Here is a 23,660-nt window from a genome sequence, read left to right on the forward strand (position 1 = left end):
TATTTTACCGTTACATTTTATATTTATGTGCCTAACGTAACATTGATTTTATTATGAAATTATGAGTTTTTATTACAACAGTTAAATTCTTAAAAGGGCCACCAGGCCCACTACATTTCTTCATCCTACACATTGGCAGAAGTTTCCATATGAGTTCTACAAATACTTCTTACATTCCCACAAATATTTAAAAGTTTAGGCTTAGGTGACTATAGACTCATTTTCCTCGTGATCGTGCATGTGTGATGAAACACTGTTGTGAGCTAATAGAGTTTTGATTCTATAGTCATGGTCAATAGTCGATATTAATATGTATGAAGACGATTCTGATGATTTTAGGACATCGACAAGTATTATAATTTTTCATCAGCGCATCTAATTTCTAATTTCAAACTTATATTTTATCACTTTATATATTATGATAATTTGTACTAATACTTTATAGATAAAATTATTCTGAGAAATAATTATAAGCACAAATCACCCAAATTCACAACAATTTATTTATTTATTTCCATTGTCGTCATAGTTTCTTGATGTTTTTAACACCAGCTTGTGTAAATCTTAATCTCTAGTTGCAGTGAAAAATTTGCACTTGAGAACAATATATAGGTCTCACTATTTACACAGCTATAATTCAGAGGGAGTCTGTTATAATTTATCTGTATGTGTAGATTATAACGGGTTCTCCTGAGATTTTCTATAGTTACAATCATTCTCTCGTTGATTGAAAAATTACAACTATCCTATGAAATTAGCAGTCATTTAACAAATGCCCCCTCGTGACATGAGTTTTTATATCATCGTGAAGTGAACTTGAATGAGTATTTAAAAATAGTGAAAAATTAAATGAATTTTTATAATATAATGGAATAAACTTACATGAGTTTTAATGGTACAATGAAATAAATTTAAATAGGTATGTATAATGCCACAAAGTGAAGCCTTGTTTTGTGGTGGATTTTGACAGTAGTCTTTCTTGGACTAGTGACCAAAATTTTGTGAGATGATCTAATTCAGATTTTAAAATATTGAATTATTTGCAATTTATGAGGTTTTTTTGCTCTTAGTAATTTTTTTAAAGGATAAATGATAGTTGAATTGGAATGTAAAAGTAAAAATAAAATAAAAGAATCTGACTCGTATCTAGTATTCTTATTTGGTAGATAGCACCGGGCTTATGGTCGAAGAGACCGGGGACAATGAATATATTCATCTGATTGATATTTTTATTTTATTTAATATATATGTGTGTGTGACGTGTATATATATTAAAAAAGTTTGTACATGTGATGTTCATATTAAACGAAATAGAAAAATTCAATAAAAAATTAAAATAGAAACTTCAAGCCGTACATCTAGTATCTTTATACTAGTGACTTCTTTTTTTGTTTCGTTTGTTAAACTGTCAAGAATGTCAAATTGAGACGTCATTGATCCTCCTCTACTTAAACTAGAATTCGAGTAATTGGTCTGGGGTATAATACAAAATTAACCCTAGTCCAGAATTGTGTTGTCGAACTATCCAATCTCATCCTAGTAAGCTTATCAAAACTCAAAAAACACAATATAGAAATAATAGGAAGACCCCCGTTATAATCCTCGAATGCTTAAATTAGTGGGTTCATTACGAGATAAGAATAAAGTAGGTAAGTTGAGTCAACAGTACATCCCGACGAATTTTTTTTAATATTTTCATATTTTTCAGGGAATTTTTTTATACTAAAATTTTAAGGGTATTAAGTGTATTTAACCCTTACAATTATAACGAAGCATTAATCAAGTAATACATATATTTTATTTATTTGTTCATGCTAATCAATTAAAATTAAAAAAATATTCCTAAAGAAAATCATTATAACAATATTTAAGATAATTATAATTCTTTTATTTTCCATTTTTTTTAAATACTACAAAAACATAAAATTGGATACATCCTTACAACAATAAAAACATGTGAATTTTGTGCTGCAATTAATCTTTTGTTTGCATTTTAAAGTTTTGGTCGGCCAAAAAGAAGGGGAGTTTGAGACGGAAGTAGTACAGTTGATAACAAAAAAGCTTATTTTAGTTTGAAATATATCTCCATGTTCTACATGATTTTTTTTATACATAAGAAAAAAGACAAATATGTCACATGACTGTGATGGTTTTTTCCTTTTTTTTCTTTTATCAAATAAATGCGGAGTCGGAATCAAACTATTATAACTAGCCCAATTAAAACAATTCAATCAATGAATCTAACCGCTATGAAATATTCTTTTGACGAGATATGGCTGAGACGTACACTGCTCAACTTAATTAACATAATCCGCCAGCATATTATCTAATAAGTCAGGTCCAGTTTTCGTTCGGTTCAAGTATTATCGGCCCATATCTTCGTAATACACCCATATAAAACGACAAGCTCTGCGTTTCCAATAAGGTCCGTGCTCGTAATAATCACCATGGCCCCACCAACATACTAAACATTACTCATCAACTTAGTTACCGTACGCCCGAGCATATTAATTATAAGTCAGGTCCAGTCTTTGTTCGGTTCGAGTATTATCGGCCCACATCTCCGTAAAACACCCATATAAAACGATGAGCTCTGCGTTCCCAATGAGGTCCGCGCTCGTAATAATCACCATGGCCCCACCAACATACTAAATATTACTCATCAACTTAGTTACCGTACACCCCACCAGCATATTAATTATAAGTCAGGTCCAGTCTTTATTCGGTTCGAGTATTATCGGCCCACATCTCCGTAAAACACCCATATAAAACGATGAGCTCTGCGTTCCCAATGAGGTCCGCGCTTGTAATAATCACCATGGCCCCACCAACATACTAAATATTACTCATCAACTTAGTTACCGTATGCCCGACCAACATACTAATTATAAGTTAGGTCCAATTTTTGTTCGGTTCGAGTATTATCGGCCCACATCTCCGTAAAACACCCATATAAAACGATGAGCTCTGCATTCCCAATGAGGTCCGCGCTCGTACTAATCACCATGGCCCCACCAACATACTAAATATTACTCATCAACTTAGTTACCGTACGCTCCACCAACATACTAACTATAAGTCAGGTCCAGTCTTCGTTCGATTCAAGTATTATCGGCCCACATTTTCATAATACACCTATATAAAACAACAAGTCATGCGTTCCCAATGAGGTACGAGCTCGTAGTAATCACCATAGACGCACCAACATAATAAACATTACTCATCAACTTAGTTATCGTACGCCCGTCCAGCAAATTAATAAATCAAACTCAATTTTTGTTGAATTAAATATTTTTGTCAGCCATCATCATATTATATACAGTGAAAAACACAAAAACTTCAATAAATTTCAAACTCATCACAATCAGATAAAAAATTGAACACCTGACCACGTACCAATATATTACTTGTAGAGGATTAAATTCTCTTGTCTAATATGTGAAGTTGGATATCTAAACAATTATTTAGAGTCATAAAACTTGAAAAAATATCAAGAAAGTCAAACAGTCAAAGGTCTACAAGATATTTAAGTTCAAGTTCAATCAAAGATATTTAAGTGTTTTTGTTTTATTGTTTCGTGTATTTGATGGTTCTTGCAAGGTGCACACGTGTCGTGCTTAGATAATTAATATTTATTTTATTTTTAAAAAATAGTTTTAAAAATTATAAATATTTTATAAGCTTTGAATTGTTTAAAAAAGACATAATTAATCATAATTATTTATTTAAGTACTAATATAATAATTGTTATATGATTCCTTAAATAATTACAATAAGTTTTTTTATGAAATGTCTTTAACAAATATATAGTTTCACGGCAAAATTGTGAGACTTATTGATTCTATTATCCTTATGTATATCTCTCGACTTTTATTTGTTTCGCGTTACTAAGCCATTTATTTTTATATTATTATTGAGATATATAGTTCTAATTTTAATTTTTTCTATGAAAAGTTTTGAGAAAAATATATTTCTTCGATTGTATAGGTTGTAGTAAATTATATATGTATTTCAGTATTAAACTTATCAATTTTTTTAGCCAACCTAAAAAATTATTTTTATAATTTATGTATTCGAAGTCAATATAATAACTTATTAAACCAAAATTTAAAACATTAATGTTCTCTTAATTTCAATCTATTCGAGTAATTAATATGAAAATAAATAAGAATAGATTTTTTTGTTCATGTCTTTTATTCAATTTTGACTCAATCTAATTCATTTATGTAACTACATTCTTTTATGATCAAATTAAACAATTACTTAAATTTGATCAAATACTTAACAATTCTTCCATTATTCTCATTATTATTTTATAATCCATACTCTTTTTTTAAAAAAAAATCTTACAATTAAAAAATGCAATTTTTTTTTGTAATACTCTTCATTTTAGAAAATATATAATCAATTATTTATAAAAGATATAACGTATCATGCATCTGAATTAAAATTTATCTTATTGATATATCTGAAATTGCAATTATTTTTTTCTTTTAGGTAAACAGTTCCGTAAAATGTGCATTAGAGTTTCAAGTGGTTGACTTAATTTTGTTTTAATCAGAGTGTTAATTTACGACTGATCTTGCTCGAATTCAGCGATCTCAAAGATTGACCTTCAAACTCCTCCAAGATCGAGTACTGGATCCCTGAGAACGAAACAAACGTTAAGCTCGTCGGGTACGTCCCCAATAACGACCCTTCGATGCTCAAGTTAGTATGATCAAGGTGAAAATGTTCGATTAGAAGAGTAGATCGAAAAGTCTATGAACCAGTTACCTCAGAAAATGACGTCTCGGGGTATTTATAGGACTTATGTGGATACTGTTGAATGGGCCACGTGGCCTTATCCTAATAGCCCTCATCCTCAATCGGACGGTTCTCGTGTCGGGGTCTTCAAGTAGGCATCCGGATTTGGGTGCAAGCTGGTTTGCCCCGGTTGATTAGAAGGACGCGGATATGAGGTGTGCAATGACTAAATTACCCTTCATTAAGGGTAATTTAGGTATTTCGTTCTGCGCGTGGATGACACCCATCAACAATGATGTTTTTCTATATTGTAGTATTCTTTACGATTTTTCATATAACTAGAAAAAATTTACTTGCTAATGAATTTAGCAAGGAAAATTAATAACTTGCTACGAATTTAGCCGCCAACCATTTAAAAGATATATTAAATAATATAAATTAGCAACGAAAGTTTTATTTATTAATTAGCCTGACATTGATTTTGGCATCAAATTTTCCATAGTTATTGATCATTTTTCTTATAGTGTCATAAGTATTTCAAAATAAAATAAAATAATTAGAGTAACAAGTATGATTGGTCAATTATGGTTCATTTAAATTTTAATATGTGCCAAGCCGATAATTTTTGTACATTTATTTATGTCCTATTAAATGACCTAATTAATAACTATTTTTACAATACCTATTACATTCTTATTAGTAACTATATATCTCTCTATATATATATTAATAAAACTATAATATGCAATATAAGAGTTTTAGAAAATCTCTTCTCCACTCACATTTTTTATAATAGTATAGGCAAAGTTTATCTATGATTATGCACATTTTTTTCTTTTCCTATTCTTTTTTCCGAAGATGGATATGTGTGTTGATTGTTTAGGAATAATATTTAAAATTTGTGTTACAGATAACAAGGAGCATTTTCTATCATATATAATTGAAAAAAATTAACTTTTGTACGCTGATATTTTGTTCTATTAGTATAGAAGGAAAATTTTATTTTTGGTTCCATATATTAGGTTCTTGATGCAGGTCACACAGTTCGGATCGGGTAGCTGAACCTTCCTGAGATTGGGTCATTGAATCTATCTTCGAGTTTCCTACAAGTGGATCTTAAGAACAGAACGCACGTTAAGCTTGTTGGGTAGCCCCCAACTAAGGCCCTCCGATACTTAAGTTAGAAAAAGTGGAGTCGAAAGTGATCAGTGAAGAGCTAGTGAGATTAGAAAACGTGATAAATGCACTTGCCATAAATGTTCATAAATGTTGTTATTTATAGTGTACGGTACCGCATGACAAGGTGCCACATGGCATCATCTGGGTGTTAGGTGATCTTACAGCTGTTAAAGCGGTCGAGTTCGCTGGTCTGGATAGGGCGACCTGACCCGCGCCTTCACGCGCGGATCTTGTTCTCTGCTGCAAATTTCTTTAAAAAATAAAGGCAATTTAGTCTTTTAGTAATTATCCTCATCAGTTCTATTCAATTTTGGTCCCATTCATTACAAAAATCTCAATTTCAGGATAATATCTTTTAATTTGATTCAATTTTGGTCCCACTATCAAATAATTGACAAAATACACTAATTGTCTTTAAAGTTGCACATGCCAAATATGTAAAATTCTTTTGCCAAATATGCATTTAGTGATACCATGTCAGAGGCATGCGCCTCTTTAACAGCAATTAACGTATACTGTCGATTATTTGATGGTGGGACCAAAATTTAGACAAATCGAAAAATATTGTATTGAAATTGAGATTTTTATAATGAATGAAATCAAAATTGAACATGACCTAATATACGGGATCAATTTTTTATTTTCCTATTATACAACTGCTAGTGTATTTCAGGCTAACTCCTTTTAATTTTTGTCTTGATAATTTTTATCTATATCACTATCGTATTAAGTTTTTCGTACGTAGATAAATTACTTTATTTTACATAAAATTATTACGAGTTGATGGTGACATGTAATGTTTGAATCAGTAATAATTAGATTTTATTCCTATTTGGAGCTGCAATAAATTTAATTCAATTTATTTTTCCATTCATTAAAAGAACTAACCCAATTTATCAATGATGTTTTAGTTTGATGATTGCGACTGATGCATGACCAAATATGATGTTGCGTGTATGAATAATATGGATATATTATTATATTTTATATAAATTTATTATTTGAATATTATTAAAAATATATTATAAATATTTATTAATGTTTTAAATTATAATATAATTATTTTTCCTATCCAAATTAAAAGAAAAATAATTTTAATCAATTACGAGTCTAAATAGAACTTTTGATTTCATATTCGTGGTCCCTCGACCAGATGGGTTCACATGTTTGCCAAATCGGCAGCTACCGAATTGAATTGAAAGTTTGGTTAATAAAAAATTTAGTACACCAAAAATTATCGATTTAGTTAACGCGGCTTAGTTTAGTTAACGAAATTGAGCTCATGACGTTAGAGGTCATGGGTCCGAACCTCGGCTTATACACTATTATTAATCAACCATCACTATTATTATCATTATCATTATTTTCAGATTAATTCATAGGAATCACTAAATTTCGACATAAATTTATAAGTGACAAAGCAAATTGCATAATGCATAATATGTATCTTGATATAAATATAAATAAAAAATACATAAAAATATCATAAGTCAATTACTTGTCAATTTAAAAAAGTTATAACACAAAACAAGTATATATATTAAAATATAACATAAAGTTTATATGTGCCATATTAAATAATAATTTTAATTATAAAAAGTATTATAATTTACTAAGTTGTTAATTAAATTTATTTTTACATAAAGATTAAATGTATAAATAAAAGTGCCAAAATTTATTATTATCCAAAATAAACCATATGATATTGATTAATAATTATAATATATGGTTAATTTTAAGTATAAAATTGATAAAGTATCGAATAGGAAATTAAATGTATAAAAATTTTATAAATAAAAATATATATAAAAAATAAAAAAATAGAAAAAAGCTCGCGAGCGGATGAATAGAGAGAATTACTCCAGCTCGAGCTCAAGCTCAAATTCAAAATCGAGCCAGCTCACGAGTTGCTCGACTCATCTGCTAGCCCTACTCCTTACATCATTATAAATATATATATCAAATACTATGTTATATATATATATATACATACATACACGTTTAAATCCTTAGAGTAAGGGAGAAGAAGACAAAAGAAGAAAAAACAAAAGAGAGAGATGCTGGTGAGAGGAGAGAAAGAGGGAAAGAAAAACAAAGATAAAAGAGAAGAAAACAAGAGAGAGAGGCGTGCAAGGAGAAGAAAAGAGAGAGAGGCGTGCAAGGAGAAGAAAAGAGAAGAGAAAGAAGACAAGGGAAGAGAAGAGAAGAGAGGAGAGGAGGAGGGATTTTGGTGTTTGCTTCCATTTCTATCAAGATCGACAAATTTCTACAGCTGATTAGGTAAGTTTTGTTAATCTTCTTGCTTAATAGCTGGGTGTGAATCGGAATTGAGGAAGATACACTAATAAAGATGGAAGGAAGGCAATAGGAGAGGCTCTGTTTTCAAACAGCCTCTGTAAATCGTCATTATTTTAAGATATATCGGTCCGAATTTAGTGATTCCTGCTTCTTTCAAAACCTTAGGATGTTTACTAAAACTTTGTAGTTTTGGGCCAGAGCTTAATCCGTCGTTTTAATGGGTAAAAATAAGAAAATATTCTGTTGCTCTGTTTCTGCCGGAAATCCGACACAGTATATTTAAGATCTTGTAACTGAAGTTATACTGGTTCAATTTACATAATTCTTTTTTAAAATGAAACTAGACACATAAGAGTTTATAGTTTGAAAATATGGTGATTTTTGGAAGAGTATATGAATTTTGGCAGAATTGTAAAGTAGTGGGTTTGAATCTGTTGCAGTCTGAACCAGGCTGTAATAAAATTTAAATAAGTCATTATATATAAATCCAATTGGTATGATTCTTATTGTGAATGAAACTAGAGACGCATCAGAATATGTGATGTTAAAATTGCACCTTGATCAATTTTATTTCTGTTTGGGGAAAATTTATAAGTTGAGACAGAGATGCTGTTAAGGAAAAATCAAGTGAACGATAAAAACAGATTTTAATAAAATTAATTCCTATTATTTGAAATACCAATAATAAACCATTGGAAAGCTTATTATGTCTAGTTTATTATACTAAAACAGTTTTGAAAGTTAATAATTATAATTAAAGTTATAATTTAATTAGTGAGCAATGCTCATATTGTGAAGATTACAGATTCAGGGGCGGTAAGGGTAATTTTTAAAATATAAGCACTTATTTTATTATTACAAGATATATACAGATGGAAAGATAATCGAATCTACTTTATATAGAAGAAAACGGAATAAAGATCTGAATCTTGTAGAAGGAGATATTCAGAGATTAGTGAGATGTGTATGAGTATGATATAATGTTTTATGAAGAAACTACAATGTTATCGATTCATTGATTATACATTTTATAATGCATTATAGGAGACGAGAACAACGTTCAGAATTGTACACATCATTCTACTATTTAAATAGTTGGGAAAGTGAGGTAATTATAGTTAATTGGATCTATATATGTATCTACTTGTGTATCTGTGAACTTGATCAGAAATTGTCATATACTTAACTGAATTATATGATTGTCTCTTGAAATAGTTGTTATATGTTTTATCTATGGTTGTGTGATACATATGGTGAATAAAGTTGAATTATGAAGATGACTGTAACATGCTTTTAATTGATTGATTTCGTTGTTGGATGAAATTGAATGATGGAGTTGTTGTAATGATTGCGACACATTTTCTATTTGATTAACTGGAGTTAAATTATGAAGTAGTCATTGTGCAGATGATACACTGAGATAATGTCGAACGGAGTTGAATTATGGAGTTGTTAAAACATGAATGGATTATTGATATGAAAAGATGACTTATGTAATCTGTAGCATATCCAACAGTTTACGATGATGTGATGTGATTGATGACGAGTTGTGTGTTGTCATGATGATGCAATATATGATATGAGAAAAATGAATTTATAGCTAGGTACCTGGCGCGAAGGATATTGCGGTATTTCGGATAGCGGGGAATATCCTGTGTTATTAGCTACACCCTGGCATGGTGTGGGGGTGCCATGTTCAGTGTGATGTCCTGTGTTGGGATTGCTACACACTTGGCCAGTGTGGGGATATCACATATGATGGGTGCTCTGTGCTGTAGATTGTATGATATTGACCAAGATGACGAGAGCCGCCAAAACCATTGAATATGTTTCAATTAGGTTAAGCGGGGCCCAAAGGAATGATTAATAATTAAGAGAATTAAACTTTAATGATGTGTGAATCATGTTGTCGATAGTGTCTGATTTCACTTGACTATTGGCATTATTACTTAGTGATTTCATGAAATTGTGACAAGTATCAATTAACTGGTGTTGTTGAAATTGCAACTTCGTGACTATGAAAAGAATACTGGTTTATTGTGGTCATGGAATAAAATTGGGTTTATATTATACGTGCCTCTATGTGTATATATATAGGTTAATTAGCTAATACTTACTGAGTTGGCAACTCATAAAATTTTCATATGTTTTTTTCAAGAGATAGATCGTAAGCTAGTGTCAGCCATATAGGTGGGTCAGCAGTGCCTGGAGCTTTAGCTTCATAGATACAATAATGTTATACCAAAAATATTGATGTAGTATTTTTCATTTGAGGTTTATATAAATATTGATGAAAGATGAGTTATCTTATCAAGATAAATATGAGTTCATTGGGGTAATTGGATGTGACCTGAAGGGGTGTCACATTAGGTTGAATAGACACCTTCATTTCTAAAGTCATGATGGCATATGTCTAGAAAGGACCTTTATTTTCAAAGTATAAACAAGCTGAATCAATAATCATCTAAGTCCTAAAAAGACCCTAAAATAGGACCAAGGGCACGCAAAGCATGGAGTTGGAAAAATAACCAGGTAACTATATTTATCAAATGCAATTTATATCGAGTAGTCATTCATCTACTACATGCAGCTATATATCAAAGCAACAAAAGCAGTCAATCATGAAGAAATTCATAACATCATAACAAAGTTCAGCAGCATTGGCACTACATTGCCAAATAAACACCCAACATCATTAAAAAAATATTCAGATCACAGGCCCAATATTCAAGGGGCACACCCGCCCAACATCCAAATTACTTGATAGTCTCAACAAAATTCTTAGAAACACCAGTATCCTCAAAAGTAGGTTCAACTTTCGCAGCAGTCGAATGGGAGGGATCAGGGCTTAGACTAGCACTCAGCTCGGTATTTGGAATTGGAGCTTCAGTAGGGGATGCTGGGTCGTAACCTTCGACAATCATAGGCTCCATAGAACAAGGCACAGTTGGTGCACCTTCAGGAGCAGCAACTTCAATTTTGATCCCTTCTTCCTCAGCAACTTTGGGAATTAGGCACTCTCTTGCCTCTTTATCTAATGCATCAAGGGGAGTGCGAGGTAACAAGGAATCATCACTTAAGGAACTTCTACCTCAGCAGAAATGTCTAGATAGTCCTCGCCCTTCTCATCCTTGGTTATGCTTAGGAGGCTTGTGTCAAAGCCCTCTTTAAAACCATCAAATGACTGACCTGGCTTATGCATCCAGCCCAGGCAACCACGAGCTCATCATATACCTTCATGTCCACCAAGTAATCAAACACCGGACTTCATGAAAACACGGGCGTCTTGGACCCTACTGTTCGCCACCACTTCCTTATACTCATCATTAGTATAGAACAATTTTTTAACTTCGTTAACACTTGTCTTGCAAAATGCCTTGCAATCCTTTTCCCTGGAGGCCAGAAGCTCCCTATGCTGAGCTTCAAGCTTCTCATTCGGTTTGTACAATAGGTCCTTCGTCTCAATCAGTTCCTTCCTCTCCTGATCATGCAGCTCTTAATTTGTGGCAACCGATTCCTGGTAACTTTGATATTGGGCATCTCATCTATTCCTTCAACTCCCTCACTCGAGCCTTTGAGAGTCACACCATGTAAAATCTGGCCCTCCTGGCTCACAAAGCATCAGAAAAAGAAAAAGACACAGCAAAAAATTGAACAAGAAATCCTTATGCCCATGTGAAATTTGGCCCCATGAGATTCCATCTAAGGCAAAAGGCTCAATGAAAGCTTCATTTGGTCCATGAGTAAAAGAATATGCGGTACAAGTCATAGGAGAAGCCGCCCGTAATAGAAAAGAATTTTCATGAACATTCCAGTTGGGGCAAATGATGGGAGCAGGATTCGCAGACTCCATAGGAGATTCCCTGGTAGCCAACCAGGCCTCCCTCATCTCTTTCAGCAAATCTTCCATCACAAGAAAATCTATTCATAGTTCAAGGATGGGTGGAAACAATGATTGCAACAGAGTAGATATGTATTTTGAATGAAGCATCCATGCTGTGTAGCTTTTAAGTGGTTTTTAAAGCCAACTCTTTACATTGTTCAAAATGAAATGGTTGATTGAGTCATGACCAAGGTGCTAATATTGATGGGTTTCCTTTATGGATTTAGTTTATGGGTCACGACTCAGTTGGCCATTTAACAACCAAAGAAGTGAAATAAAAGATAATTAGAGAGGCAATTGCATGCTTAAAACTAAAAGCTTGATCTTTCTTATTGTGTATCATGAGCTGGAATTTGTTGTGGTATCTTACTTACACTTGGTCACTCTTTTCAGATAGCTACTCCCGAGGATGGAAATTATATCTTGCCATGCTGCAAACCATTGTTATATTGTGAACTTTGGAGGCGTAAAGGACTTGAGTTCACGTCGATCCAAGCTTCCCATAGTAAGACAAAGAAGGTTTTTTTGCTTTGTAGTAGAATCAGGTTTGGGGTCTTCAAGATACTCTCACCTAGATAGTTTAAAGTTAAAAAGACTTGACCAACACCGATCTTCTAGAACAGTTTGTGCTCTTAACAGTTACGATAATGTTGATTCAAGTGTTGTAACTGGAACTAATAACTCATATGTACTTGATGAAGAAGAGGGTGGAAGCAATGTGACCGATAGTGGTAGGTCAATTCCCAAGGTCTCAATTCCTAGTTTGCCGGATGAAGACAATGGTGACAATGTAGCTCTCATTAGCAGCTGTTTCTGGGAATGGAAGCCGAAATTCACTGTCCATTATGAAACTTCAGGTTCAGAGAATGTAGGTTCCCCATCGGTGCTTTTTCTTCCTGGCTTTGGTGTGGGATCGTTTCATTATGAAAAACAGTTGAAAGATCTTGGTTGTCATTATCGAGCATGGGCTCTAGATTTTCTGGGTCAGGGCATGTCATTGCCATGTGAAGATCCAACGATGCAGTCCAAGAATGGAAATAAGTATATGTTAGATCAAGAAAGTAGTGTTTGGGGCTTTGGGGATGAAAGTGAGACTTGGGCCAAAGAACTAGTTTATTCAATCGACTTATGGCAGGACCAAGTGCGTTATTTTGTCGAAGAGGTACCCTGAAACTGTATGGACATTATTGTTTTTGAGTTACACCTTTTTTACTTTTTGAGCACCTGATAAGTTGTAACTAAGTTAAAATTGATGCTTTCTAAGTTTCTTGATTGCAAATAAACTTTTTAAGCCTGAAAGCCTAGCACTTAACGCCTTTTGATTCCGCTCTGTGCAGTACTTTTACACACTTTCTTGTTTTCGAGCTGCCTATAAAAGTTTTATGTTTGAAGCTATTGTCCTCATCTGCGCAATTTCTTATAGGACTTCTGTTATATTATTGAATTTTTGAGTTTCTGTCTGCTATTTTCTTACCAAGAATGCTTCCTTCGATATACACTAACTTGCTTGTGGTCCTTATTTCTGTATTTTGTCTCTTTAATCAAGGAATGTCATGCTAAACTGATATGTTTTCATACAATCTTTATATGTATTCGTAGTATCATAGATGGCTCATTGTAATCTTATCTATCTCGAGATATTAACACTTATAATTAGAATGACTGAATCAATTTGGTGCAGAATGAATTACATTAATGTGCTGATATTCCAGGTGATTAAAGAGCCTGTTTATCTAGTGGGAAATTCACTTGGAGGGTTTGTGGCACTCTATTTTGCTGCATGCAACCCTGAATTGGTGAAAGGTGTAACCTTGCTCAACGCAACTCCTTTTTGGGGATTTCTCCCTAATCCTGAAAGATCCCCAAGATTATCAAGACTCTTTCCATGGGCTGGAACATTTCCTCTCCCTTCTGGCGTCAGAAAGTTTATAGAAATTTTGTAAGTTGAGGAACCTATTACCTCTCCCCGCCCCAAATATTTGAAGAGAATTTACTGTTTTTCTTCTTAAAACCCATTGATTTTCATCTGTATGCATTTATCTTCCTAAATTTAGTATACTTTTTATCATTCTAGATGGCAGAAAATAAGTGATCCAAGAAGTATTGCAGAAATATTGAAGCAAGTTTACGCGGATCACTCAACAAAGGTTGAAAAAGTGTTTTCTCGTATCATTGAGACAACACAACATCCAGCGGCTGCTGCCTCGTTTGCTTCGATCATATTCGCTCCTCAAGGACAATTATCTTTTAAGGAAGCTTTAACTAGGTTGGTGTAATACAAATCCACATTGTGGCAAAGATATGAAGTCAAATTCTTATTTCCATTTCCAAGTTAAGAATATCCAGCTCTTTTATGATCATAGGTGTCAAATGAACGGTACACCTATTTGTCTCATGTACGGGAAGGAAGATCCATGGGTGCGGCCTGTCTGGGGTTTGCAGGTCAAACGCCAAGTTTCAGACGCTCCGTATTATGAGATAAGTCCTGCCGGTCACTGCCCTCATGATGAAGTACCTGAGGTAAGTTAAGCTAATGAATAAAACTTACATAAATTGCATTAATAAAGCGGAAAACATACATTAATGTAATTCATTTTGCTATGTTTCTGAAGTGTTGTTGTCTTGGGGAAAGGGTATTTTCTTGATAAATGGATTGGGAAATTTGATATATATGTTGGAGTCAGATATTTTTTCAAAAATATTTTTAAATGGTCGGTGGTATATCGAGCTTTTAACGATCGGAATATGAATGTATATTTATAGTTGAAGTAATTATTAAATATGTATAAAGATGTATATACCTACCAAGGTTTTGTTTGTTTCCTTTTTTGGTCTTCTGAAAGTAGCCAAAAACATCCTGCATGTTTGTCGATATTGTTCAGTGTTTTAACTTATTTTTACTTTTCTTATGCAATACAAAATATGCTATCCAACATACGAAAAACTCTAACAAATGCACACAATTATCTCTATATTTCTCTCTCTATTTCCCAAAAACGAAAAAAGATAGAGCCCGGTGAGAGAAACATAGAATCAAACACCTTATAGTATTTCGAGAAAGCAAGGTATGCCTTAGTTCACTTTCTATGTATGAACCAAAATAACTCAAGTAGGTGAACCAAACATAGAGCCGGTGACTGTTGACCTCTAGATAGACGGATCTCCCCTATTGTCATTTTACATTTTCTCTTCATTTACCGTTTATATTTTCAGGTTGTGAACTTTCTTCTGCATGGTTGGATCCAAAATCTGGAATCAAACGGTTCCATCATGCTGCCATTGCTTGACGGCCCAGAAAACACTGATTGTAATGTCACTAAGGACTTGGAATTTATAAGAGAAGGATCGCGAAAATCAGTCAGGGTGCGATTCTATGGCAACAAGTTGTCCGTCTGGAGTTGGCTAAGCTCTCATTTGAAGCCTAAATTCGAAGAAATGATTCACTGAAATAGTACATTGTTAGCTGCCATGTTGAAGATAATGTAGATTTTGTATATTGATGTATTTGATGACTAGTGTGCATAGAAAAGATTTTTCCAATAGCAGAAGTTGTAGATTTGTTGCTTCAAACTTTGATTCTGTAGTATGAATTACATCCTAAGTTTTGAGTTTGTAATGATGCTGCAAAATTGGAGCTTTTAGGCTTAGAGCTTCAGGTTCTTCTTGAGGGCATTCATATTAAGGGGCTTTGGTTAGGGATAACTCCAGGCAGGCGTGATAAGAAAAGTTTCAAAACTGCTGAAGTTGTCCGAATCAAAATGAATCTGTTAGGTATGGATTGGTCACCAACTCCAAGAGATATTACAGATAAAATAAAATTATTACAAATCTTATGGATTGAAGAAACTCTTATACAATTTATTACAAGCCTTAGAAAGATAAAGAATAAACCAGAATCAGAGATAAATGATGCATGTAACAGAAAGCGGTAAACAAGGCTCAATTAGTCTAGATCTAGAGGCCACAAAGGCTAAAGGTCAACAACCCTAGAAATATCACGGTTGCTAATTTCACAGAGCCACCAAGGCAAACTACACAGGCTTTAATTTCTCAGAACCACCAAAGAATGCCACAAAGGTTGTAATCACAGTGCCACGAAGGTACGGCCACAAAGGCTATTAGATTAACCTAGTGCTTTCAGGTTTTGAACATGAAGAATAGGTTAAATTAGAAATGGGTAGAGGAAGAAGAAAATAATGCTTTGTGTCAGTTATCCCCCAAACCATTTCTGCACCAGTCATTTAAAGAGATTGGCCATTAAATGACCGGTAACAAACATCGGAGAAACAAAAGGGGAACCCAATGGGTCAGAGAGAGAATGAGAGAAAGAAACAGACGCCGCTAGGGATTAAGGTTAAGGTTATGAGGAGTGAGAGAGAGATCAGTATTTAAAGGGGTCAACAACCGAGGTAAACCTGGTGGGTCGGCTAATCGGGTTAGGTGGCCCAATTAAGGGATTGGGCCTTGTGAATAATTAGCTATCCAAATGAATTTCTTGGGCCTAGGCCATTTTGGTTTGGGCCATTTTATTTTACATTTTTCACCTTGGTCCAACCAAGATAGTGGATCTTTAGAGGCTTTCATCACTGTCTTTCACCGGGTCCTTTTGCAATTACCTGCAAGAAAAAATGTTAGGAGCCAAGACAGTCTATAAGTTAAGAATATTAAGACAAGTTTTAAATTTTTCAATAGGTAAGCATTTAGTGCCCATATTAGCTGAATTTTCTTCAAATGTAATCTTTTTTAGACTAATTATATCTTGGTTGACAATGTTTCTAATAAAATAATACTTGATATCAATATGTGTAGTTCTATAATGGAAGACAGGGTTTTTGCATACTTGGATTCTTGATTGACTATGAGAGAAAACATTAAGTTTTTGTTTTAGAAAACTAATTTCTTTAGTTAACCCTTTAAGCCAGATAGCTTCTCTAATGACTTCAATTGCGGCTATGTACTCAGCTCAGTGGTGGAAAGTGCAACAATGTTTTGGAGTTAGGATTTCCAGCTAATACAAGTACCACACAAAGTAAACACATAACAAGTAGTTGATTTTCTACTGTCTCTGTCATTTGCATAGTTTGAATTAACATATCCTATAAGTTTAGTTCCTTTAAGATTTTTAAAGAATGTTATTCCAGAATCAACACTACCTTCTAGATATCTAAGAAGCCATTTTAAAGCTTCCCAATGAGGAATTTCGGGATTTGACATGTATCTACTTAAACAACTTATTGCATATGTGATATCAGGCCTGATGCTAATCATTAAATACATTACTGAACCTATATCATTTGAGTATGGAATATTTTTCATGCCTTCCTTTTCACGATATGATTTTGGGCTCTAATCTTTACATAATTGAAAATGTAAAGTCAAAGGAACAGAGGAGGGGTTTGATTTTGACATAGAAAAATTTTCAAATACAGTCTCAACATATGATTTTTTATTTAAGAAAATTGTGGATTTTTTTCTATCTCTTTCTATGGATGCAGGGACGGCGTACCATGACGGTTAATATAGTAATAAAATAAAATCATATACACTGCAACACCAATGTTTCAGCTCACCAAAAATATTCCTTATGGATTTTTCAACCGCCCCTACTCAAATTTTTATTAGGAAAGATCTTTTTCACTCACATACAACAATTTGTGCCACTGCGACACCAAAATTTTTATGTCAATAATATACCAAGTTGATTTTCTTTATTTACTTATTTATATTTTTTAAATTTGATATTTCAGTTTATATATTTTATTTATGTATAATATATTTTAAAATATAAAAAAATTATTTATTATGTGCACGCAGGAATGATGTGCCATAATGACTAGTGATTATACAAAAAAACTTTTTGTTATACCCATTTATGAATGCCCTAATTTACCCTTTAGTTCATTTCTTCTCTTAAAAAAGAATTTGGCCAGAATAATAATTTGAATATATATATTTCTTTTATTTCAATCCACTACTCCACATTTTTCTCTAATCTTAATTTTCTATAGTACTTTCATATATTTAATAAAAACACAATTAATTTGTTTATTCTCATAAATTTCTTTGTTTATCACCCACACTATGATTCTTTCTCTTCACAAGTTTTTTTTTCCTTTTTATATTATTAAATAATAATTCTTTTTATATAATCGCAAGACCGCGCAGGATGACCCTAATTTCATAAATCATAACCATAAAAATTATACTTAAAACTAAAAAAACTCACCGCAAGATATGCTTAAATTTTTAAATTTTATAAATTTAAATTGGAAGTATTACGGAACTTTTGATGTGTCTGGATTTAAATTCTATTAAATATGTGGATATTTATCTTATTTTATGTGAATATTTATATTATTTTATATATATTATTGTAATTTGATTGAAGTATCGATTATAATTTATTTATTATTCTTAATTACACTGATATTTGATTGTATTAATATATTACTCAAATTTTTTATATGACCAATTTAATTACGTAATTTTCAGTTCAAAAAAATCAAAAAATAATTTTTAAGAAAAATAAAAATAAAAAGGAAAATAGAAAAAGGGTTAGGAATGGAACCACGCGGGAGTCACGTGCACAATTTAGGGTTCACTCACCTCCTCTGCTTCGGCGAGTTCTTCTATGTCATAGCCCTTCTTCTCTCACAGAAGAAGGCAGAAGGAGAAGAACATATTACATACACTGAGTGATATATACGCCTAGAGAGAGAGAGAGAGAGAGAAGAGAGAGAGAGAGAGAGAGATGGGGAAGAGAGCGAAGAGCTCGAGGAAAGGAAAGAAGGCGTGGAGAGCTAACATCAGCACCGAAGACATTGAGGATTACTTCGAGAAGTCCACAAAGGACGCGCTTTCTGGCGGTTCTTTGGCCGATGTTCCCAGTGATTCTCTTTTCTTCGTTGATAAGTCCAGAGGTATGGAAACCCTTGAATTTGCTGTACATACGTCGATTCTTTTTTTATTTTTTTTCAGATGAAACGGAAAAAAGTATGGGTCGCTCTTCTTTAACTTGAGTTTATTTGGGGTTGAGAGAAATAATGGATTGTATATGTTGTAATTTTATTGGCGGAATTTCAAGCTTTTAGAGATAGTTGTATTTGGGAGATATGATAAGACGTTGGAATTTGGAATCTGTTTTATTTGGTAGAACTGCCCCTGAAGAACGATTCCCTAAATGAAAGACGAGAATTCAATTTGGTAGCTTTTTTTCTTTCTTTTTTATTCTTTTTAATTTGTGTGGTTGGTGGGAGGGAGTGCAGACTCTTCAGGTATTTGATTTTGATCTTTGTTGTGTGAGCGATGTGAAGTTATGACCTGCATTTGCTGAAGATTTTTGCTAGTTGACCAGAATTTCTAAGCGGCTATAGTAGCATTAGGCACTTACAAATTGCTCTGCAAAGGGGACTTGTGCCATCTGACATAAGGTTCTAATTGGTTGTTTTGAGCTGATTGCTTTGTGTTTTGTTGATTTAGACTTTCCAACTTCCGGCTGATTTTTCATCGTAATAATAGATAGTTCAAGCTGAATTTTCTGGAAATCTTTTTGCTGGAGTATTGCATTTCATAGAGTTACCCAAGTCACTTGTGGTTCTGGCTTGTTTTTTAGTGACTTATTTGATAACAGAATACTCAACTAAATTCCACTTTTCATGAGAGTTCTGGCTTGTCTTTTAGTGACTTATATGCTAACAGAATACTCAACTAAATTCCATCTTCACTAGTCACTGGATCTCTTAGGAATGTCATCGAATTCGAGATTTATATGTTCTTTTATGTTGGCAGATCTTTCTATCAAGCGAAAGATTGAGAAAAACAGAGAAAAAGTACTGCGGTGTGATAGTCTGTTGCAGAGAAACCCTTTTGTTAAACCAATTCCATCCTCTATACAAAAGAAGAAGAAATCCAAGAAGAATGGTAAAGCTGTTCACAAAGATAAAGATTGTGAAAAGGGCTCTCGGGGCACCCTGAAGGTTAGGACTGGTTTGGATATGATTATGATGATGCAAATAATTATATGGATAGCGTCTTGTTTAATATTTCTTTTCCAATCATTTCAGGAAGAAAGTGCAATTGATTCTGGCATTCTTGATTTATGGGAAGAGAAAGGTAGTCTTTTTTGTATTTTGCTTGTTCCTGACGAGTTGGACTACCAAATGCCATTTATAATGGATAACATCATTTTGCTTTTCCAGGTGAAGACAATGCCAAAATTAAAATGGTAAAATACTATCTGCCTTGTACTTTTGGTGCTTAATTCCAATTTTTTTGGATTATATTATAGCAGAGTGGTTCCTTATAGTGTTTGAGGAACCATCATCAGAAGCATAATGGGTGTGCATATGCGTGTGAGAAAGCATATTAATTGTCAATTGGCTCTATATGCATAAAAAATGTCTAATGTAACAATGTAGTTTAATAGAACATGAGTTTTTGTCCACTTTGTGGATTAATTAGCAATTGTTAATGGCAGAAACATGCTCTTTCAATCCCCATCCTGAGAGCCATCAGGTTGTGTTTTATATTTGATTTTTCTCTTTTGCTTGTTCGTACTTTTGATTAAATGGACAGAATCTCATGTTCTCACTGGTGCTCATAGGATGCATTGGCACGTGCAGTTGCAGATGAAATGCAAAAGATATATCAACAAGAATTGGGGCCTGAGCCTATTCCTTTGGTTGTTCCTGGGGAAGTTGTTGATGAAGAAGATGTCAGTATCTCATCCCCTAGTTATCAACTTTTCGCTTGAATGAAATGATCACCAGTGTCTATTTACTGTTACTTATTTGCTTATGAAATGTGCATTCACTTTCCCTTTATATTTTAATTGTATCAGAAATATTTTCTGGAGGCAGATGGTGGAAGTGATGAGGATGTTGAAAATGAAAATCAGACTGATAATGAAGATGCAGATGCAGAGAAGAGGTCTGATTCATTCATAGCTTTTGATATCTTCTCTAATCTTCCTTTTATTTTTTATTGTTCTACTAGAATAATTGGACCATGCAGTTTTGCTTGTCAATTATGATTCGTCGGGATTTGGTATCTAGATTGAGAGGTGGTGATGGAGATGAAGTCCTTTTTTCTAAAATAGATCCAAAGAATATTGACTTGTTACCAAGTATAACTAGTCTCTGATCAGGGCGGAAGTCTTTTAGTATTACTGATTTATAATACCTGTCATGCAATCTCTTTAGCATACACTGCATGCAAGTAGTACGATGTATTTGTTATATTTTACATGTACAAGCTCTTGGCCGTCACATACCCCACACTTTTATTTGATTTTAAACTATACAGGCCTCTTAAAACCAAAAGGGTAACACGAGTTGAGTTGAATCGGAGGGTTAGGCGAAAGGAACAATTGAGAGCCGAAGCAGAAGCCAAAAAAGTGGAGGAACTCTCAAAAGATATCGACAGGTATGAAAATGGCAAAGCTCTGCAGATATCCACTAGTTTCAATGTTATTGTGTTTACTAACTTCAAATCCACAAAATGGATTTCCTTGTGCAATTAGTTTAACAGATATAATGCAAGAGATAGCAAAAGAGGATGAAGAGAAACATAACAGACATCTCCGTCGGATGGTTGCCAAACAAGAAAGGTTGAAGGCTCGTCCACCTCGCTTAGGAAAGTACAAGTATGTCAGTGCTGATGAGCTATTTCATTTTTTTCACTTTTCATCTTTCTGCATGCCTTAACACTAAATATTGACTGTGAGCAACCCAAGTATGAAGGGTAAGTTTCTAACTTGTCGAAACTTACCGAAAAACACGGGGATGAACTACTTATGAAGTTTTCTTCTCGTTGCACATATTTATTCCACCATTATCCAACATTTTCATTAACAAAGGAACGAGAAGTTCCATGTCTGGATAATGTTGCCATTTCTGTTATTAAAAGTGTTGGTATCTTGACACGAGACTTAAGTACATTTGTATCTCTGTTTCAGATTTGAGCCTGCTCCTCTCCAAGTTCTCTTATCTGAAGAGAAAACTGGTTCACTTCGTCAGTTGAAGGTTTGTAGTTTAATTTTGTTTGTTTGCTTATTCCAACTCAATTAGCTCTGAACTCCATGTTCAAGTTTTCAACTGTGACTGACTGCTCCTTTATATGTGTCCTTTTGGAGATCAGGGCTGTTGCACCCTTGTGAAAGACCGCTTTAAGAGCCTCGAGAAAAGAGGATTAGTTGTCCCATCAAAGAAGAGCGGCAGGTCAGTTAAACTCTTGTCTGTCAAACACTTGTACATTTAATTGAAATGTATGTTTACTGTGAGGTCTTCTATTAAGATTGCTGTATTGAATACTTATGTGTCTGCCATTATGTACTGTGCATTTCATGCTTGTTTTTCGGGCTGTGCAGAGTATTATATTATGCCTATAGTTGTCACATTACCACAAACTGATTGCTTGCTGCCATTCTGCATCTAGTGAAAGGTTCTTGTGGTGAATTAACTATTAAGAACAAATTCTCAAGAAAACAAAAGGGTTGATCAAATTCAATGCATGCTGCTAAACTATTTCAAGTAACAGCACAACGGTGCCAGAATTTTATGTAGAATTTTCTCGTTAGGATTTTCTGGTATACTAATAATTGGCGTGATATTTGGCGTCCGTGTGCAGGAAGTAGTGGGCTGGCTTCTCATAAACCTGAACTGATTCAGGGGCTCCTCTCTTCAAGGTGAAGGATGCAGTTGAGAGCAGAATACAGTAGATTTGCCACAGTGAAGGTCTCACACATGGCTGCTTCAGAATGCAGTTCAGAGCTCCACAATTTTGTATACTGTTGACCAGGAGAAATCCTTATCTACTTCATCTCTTTCTTTTATATATGAGAAAATGTTAAAGATTGTTGGAAATCAGATGAGAAGACAGAACAGACATGTTTCATTTTAAAAATTGAATCTAACGTTGTGCGTTCTTTGGACATTGAATCTGGTGGTAGTTCTGCTTAAAGCATCAGGGAATTGAAATAAAGGGTGTGTTTGCAAGTGCTAAAAAATAAGCACTTATCAGCTTATAAGCTGAAAAAAATATTTGTGTTACAGTTTCTGCAACTCTTTTTGACTTAAGTCAAAAGCTATAGTAAAATAATAAACATTAAATTGTTCAATTTCAAATATTCTACCTTCATTTTTTTAATTTTTAACTTTAGTTTTTAAACACTTTTACTTTTATTATATTATTATTATTTAACTTACATTCTTATAATTTGTTTCCACCATAAAACTAAAAACTAAAACGTCCTATATTCAGGTCTCGGATCCAAAAATACGTTTTTAACAATTTGAACTTCAATTATTTTTTAATCTTTTACTTCCATTTTCCTATATATTAAATATTCATTAATTCACATTGTTCTCTGGAATGGATTGTGGTGGTCAGAATAAAAGCTAGGCCCAACACATTGTGGTGGTCGAAATTGCGACAATCCTAATCAACTCAACAATTATAAAGCAAGCAAATCAGAACCATTCATTTAACAAGTAAAAAATTAATATTAATATAAATGAATGCCAACTTAAACATCACAACTTTCCTCTTTTCATTT

General features: G+C 33.3%; 2 protein-coding genes across 3 annotated transcripts; both read left to right on the plus strand.

Moving 5' to 3' along the window:
• On the plus strand, window positions 8,022-15,755 carry LOC105172140 (pheophytinase, chloroplastic). Of its 2 annotated transcripts, XM_011093482.2 has the most exons (7): window positions 8,022-8,205; window positions 9,268-9,331; window positions 12,500-13,268; window positions 13,819-14,045; window positions 14,181-14,372; window positions 14,470-14,626; window positions 15,320-15,755. In XM_011093482.2, the coding sequence occupies exons 3-7, from the start codon at window positions 12,516-12,518 to the stop codon at window positions 15,551-15,553; spliced, it is 1,563 nt and encodes a 520-aa protein (XP_011091784.1). In that variant the 5' UTR covers window positions 8,022-8,205; window positions 9,268-9,331; window positions 12,500-12,515; the 3' UTR covers window positions 15,554-15,755. The 2 variants fall into 2 exon arrangements, with proteins under 2 accessions (XP_011091784.1, XP_011091783.1); XM_011093481.2 differs by lacking the exon at window positions 9,268-9,331.
• Window positions 18,713-23,043, plus strand: LOC105172224 (uncharacterized protein At2g40430). Its single transcript, XM_020697259.1, has 12 exons — window positions 18,713-19,026; window positions 19,895-20,082; window positions 20,170-20,218; window positions 20,305-20,358; window positions 20,583-20,620; window positions 20,709-20,819; window positions 20,946-21,034; window positions 21,410-21,529; window positions 21,627-21,749; window positions 22,062-22,128; window positions 22,244-22,323; window positions 22,733-23,043. Exons 1-12 carry the CDS (start codon window positions 18,858-18,860, stop codon window positions 22,737-22,739), a joined length of 1,095 nt encoding a protein of 364 aa, XP_020552918.1. The 5' UTR covers window positions 18,713-18,857; the 3' UTR covers window positions 22,740-23,043.

The sequence above is a fragment of the Sesamum indicum genome, linkage group LG10 (genome assembly GCF_000512975.1).
Source record: "Sesamum indicum cultivar Zhongzhi No. 13 linkage group LG10, S_indicum_v1.0, whole genome shotgun sequence".
NCBI lineage: Eukaryota > Viridiplantae > Streptophyta > Magnoliopsida > Lamiales > Pedaliaceae > Sesamum > Sesamum indicum.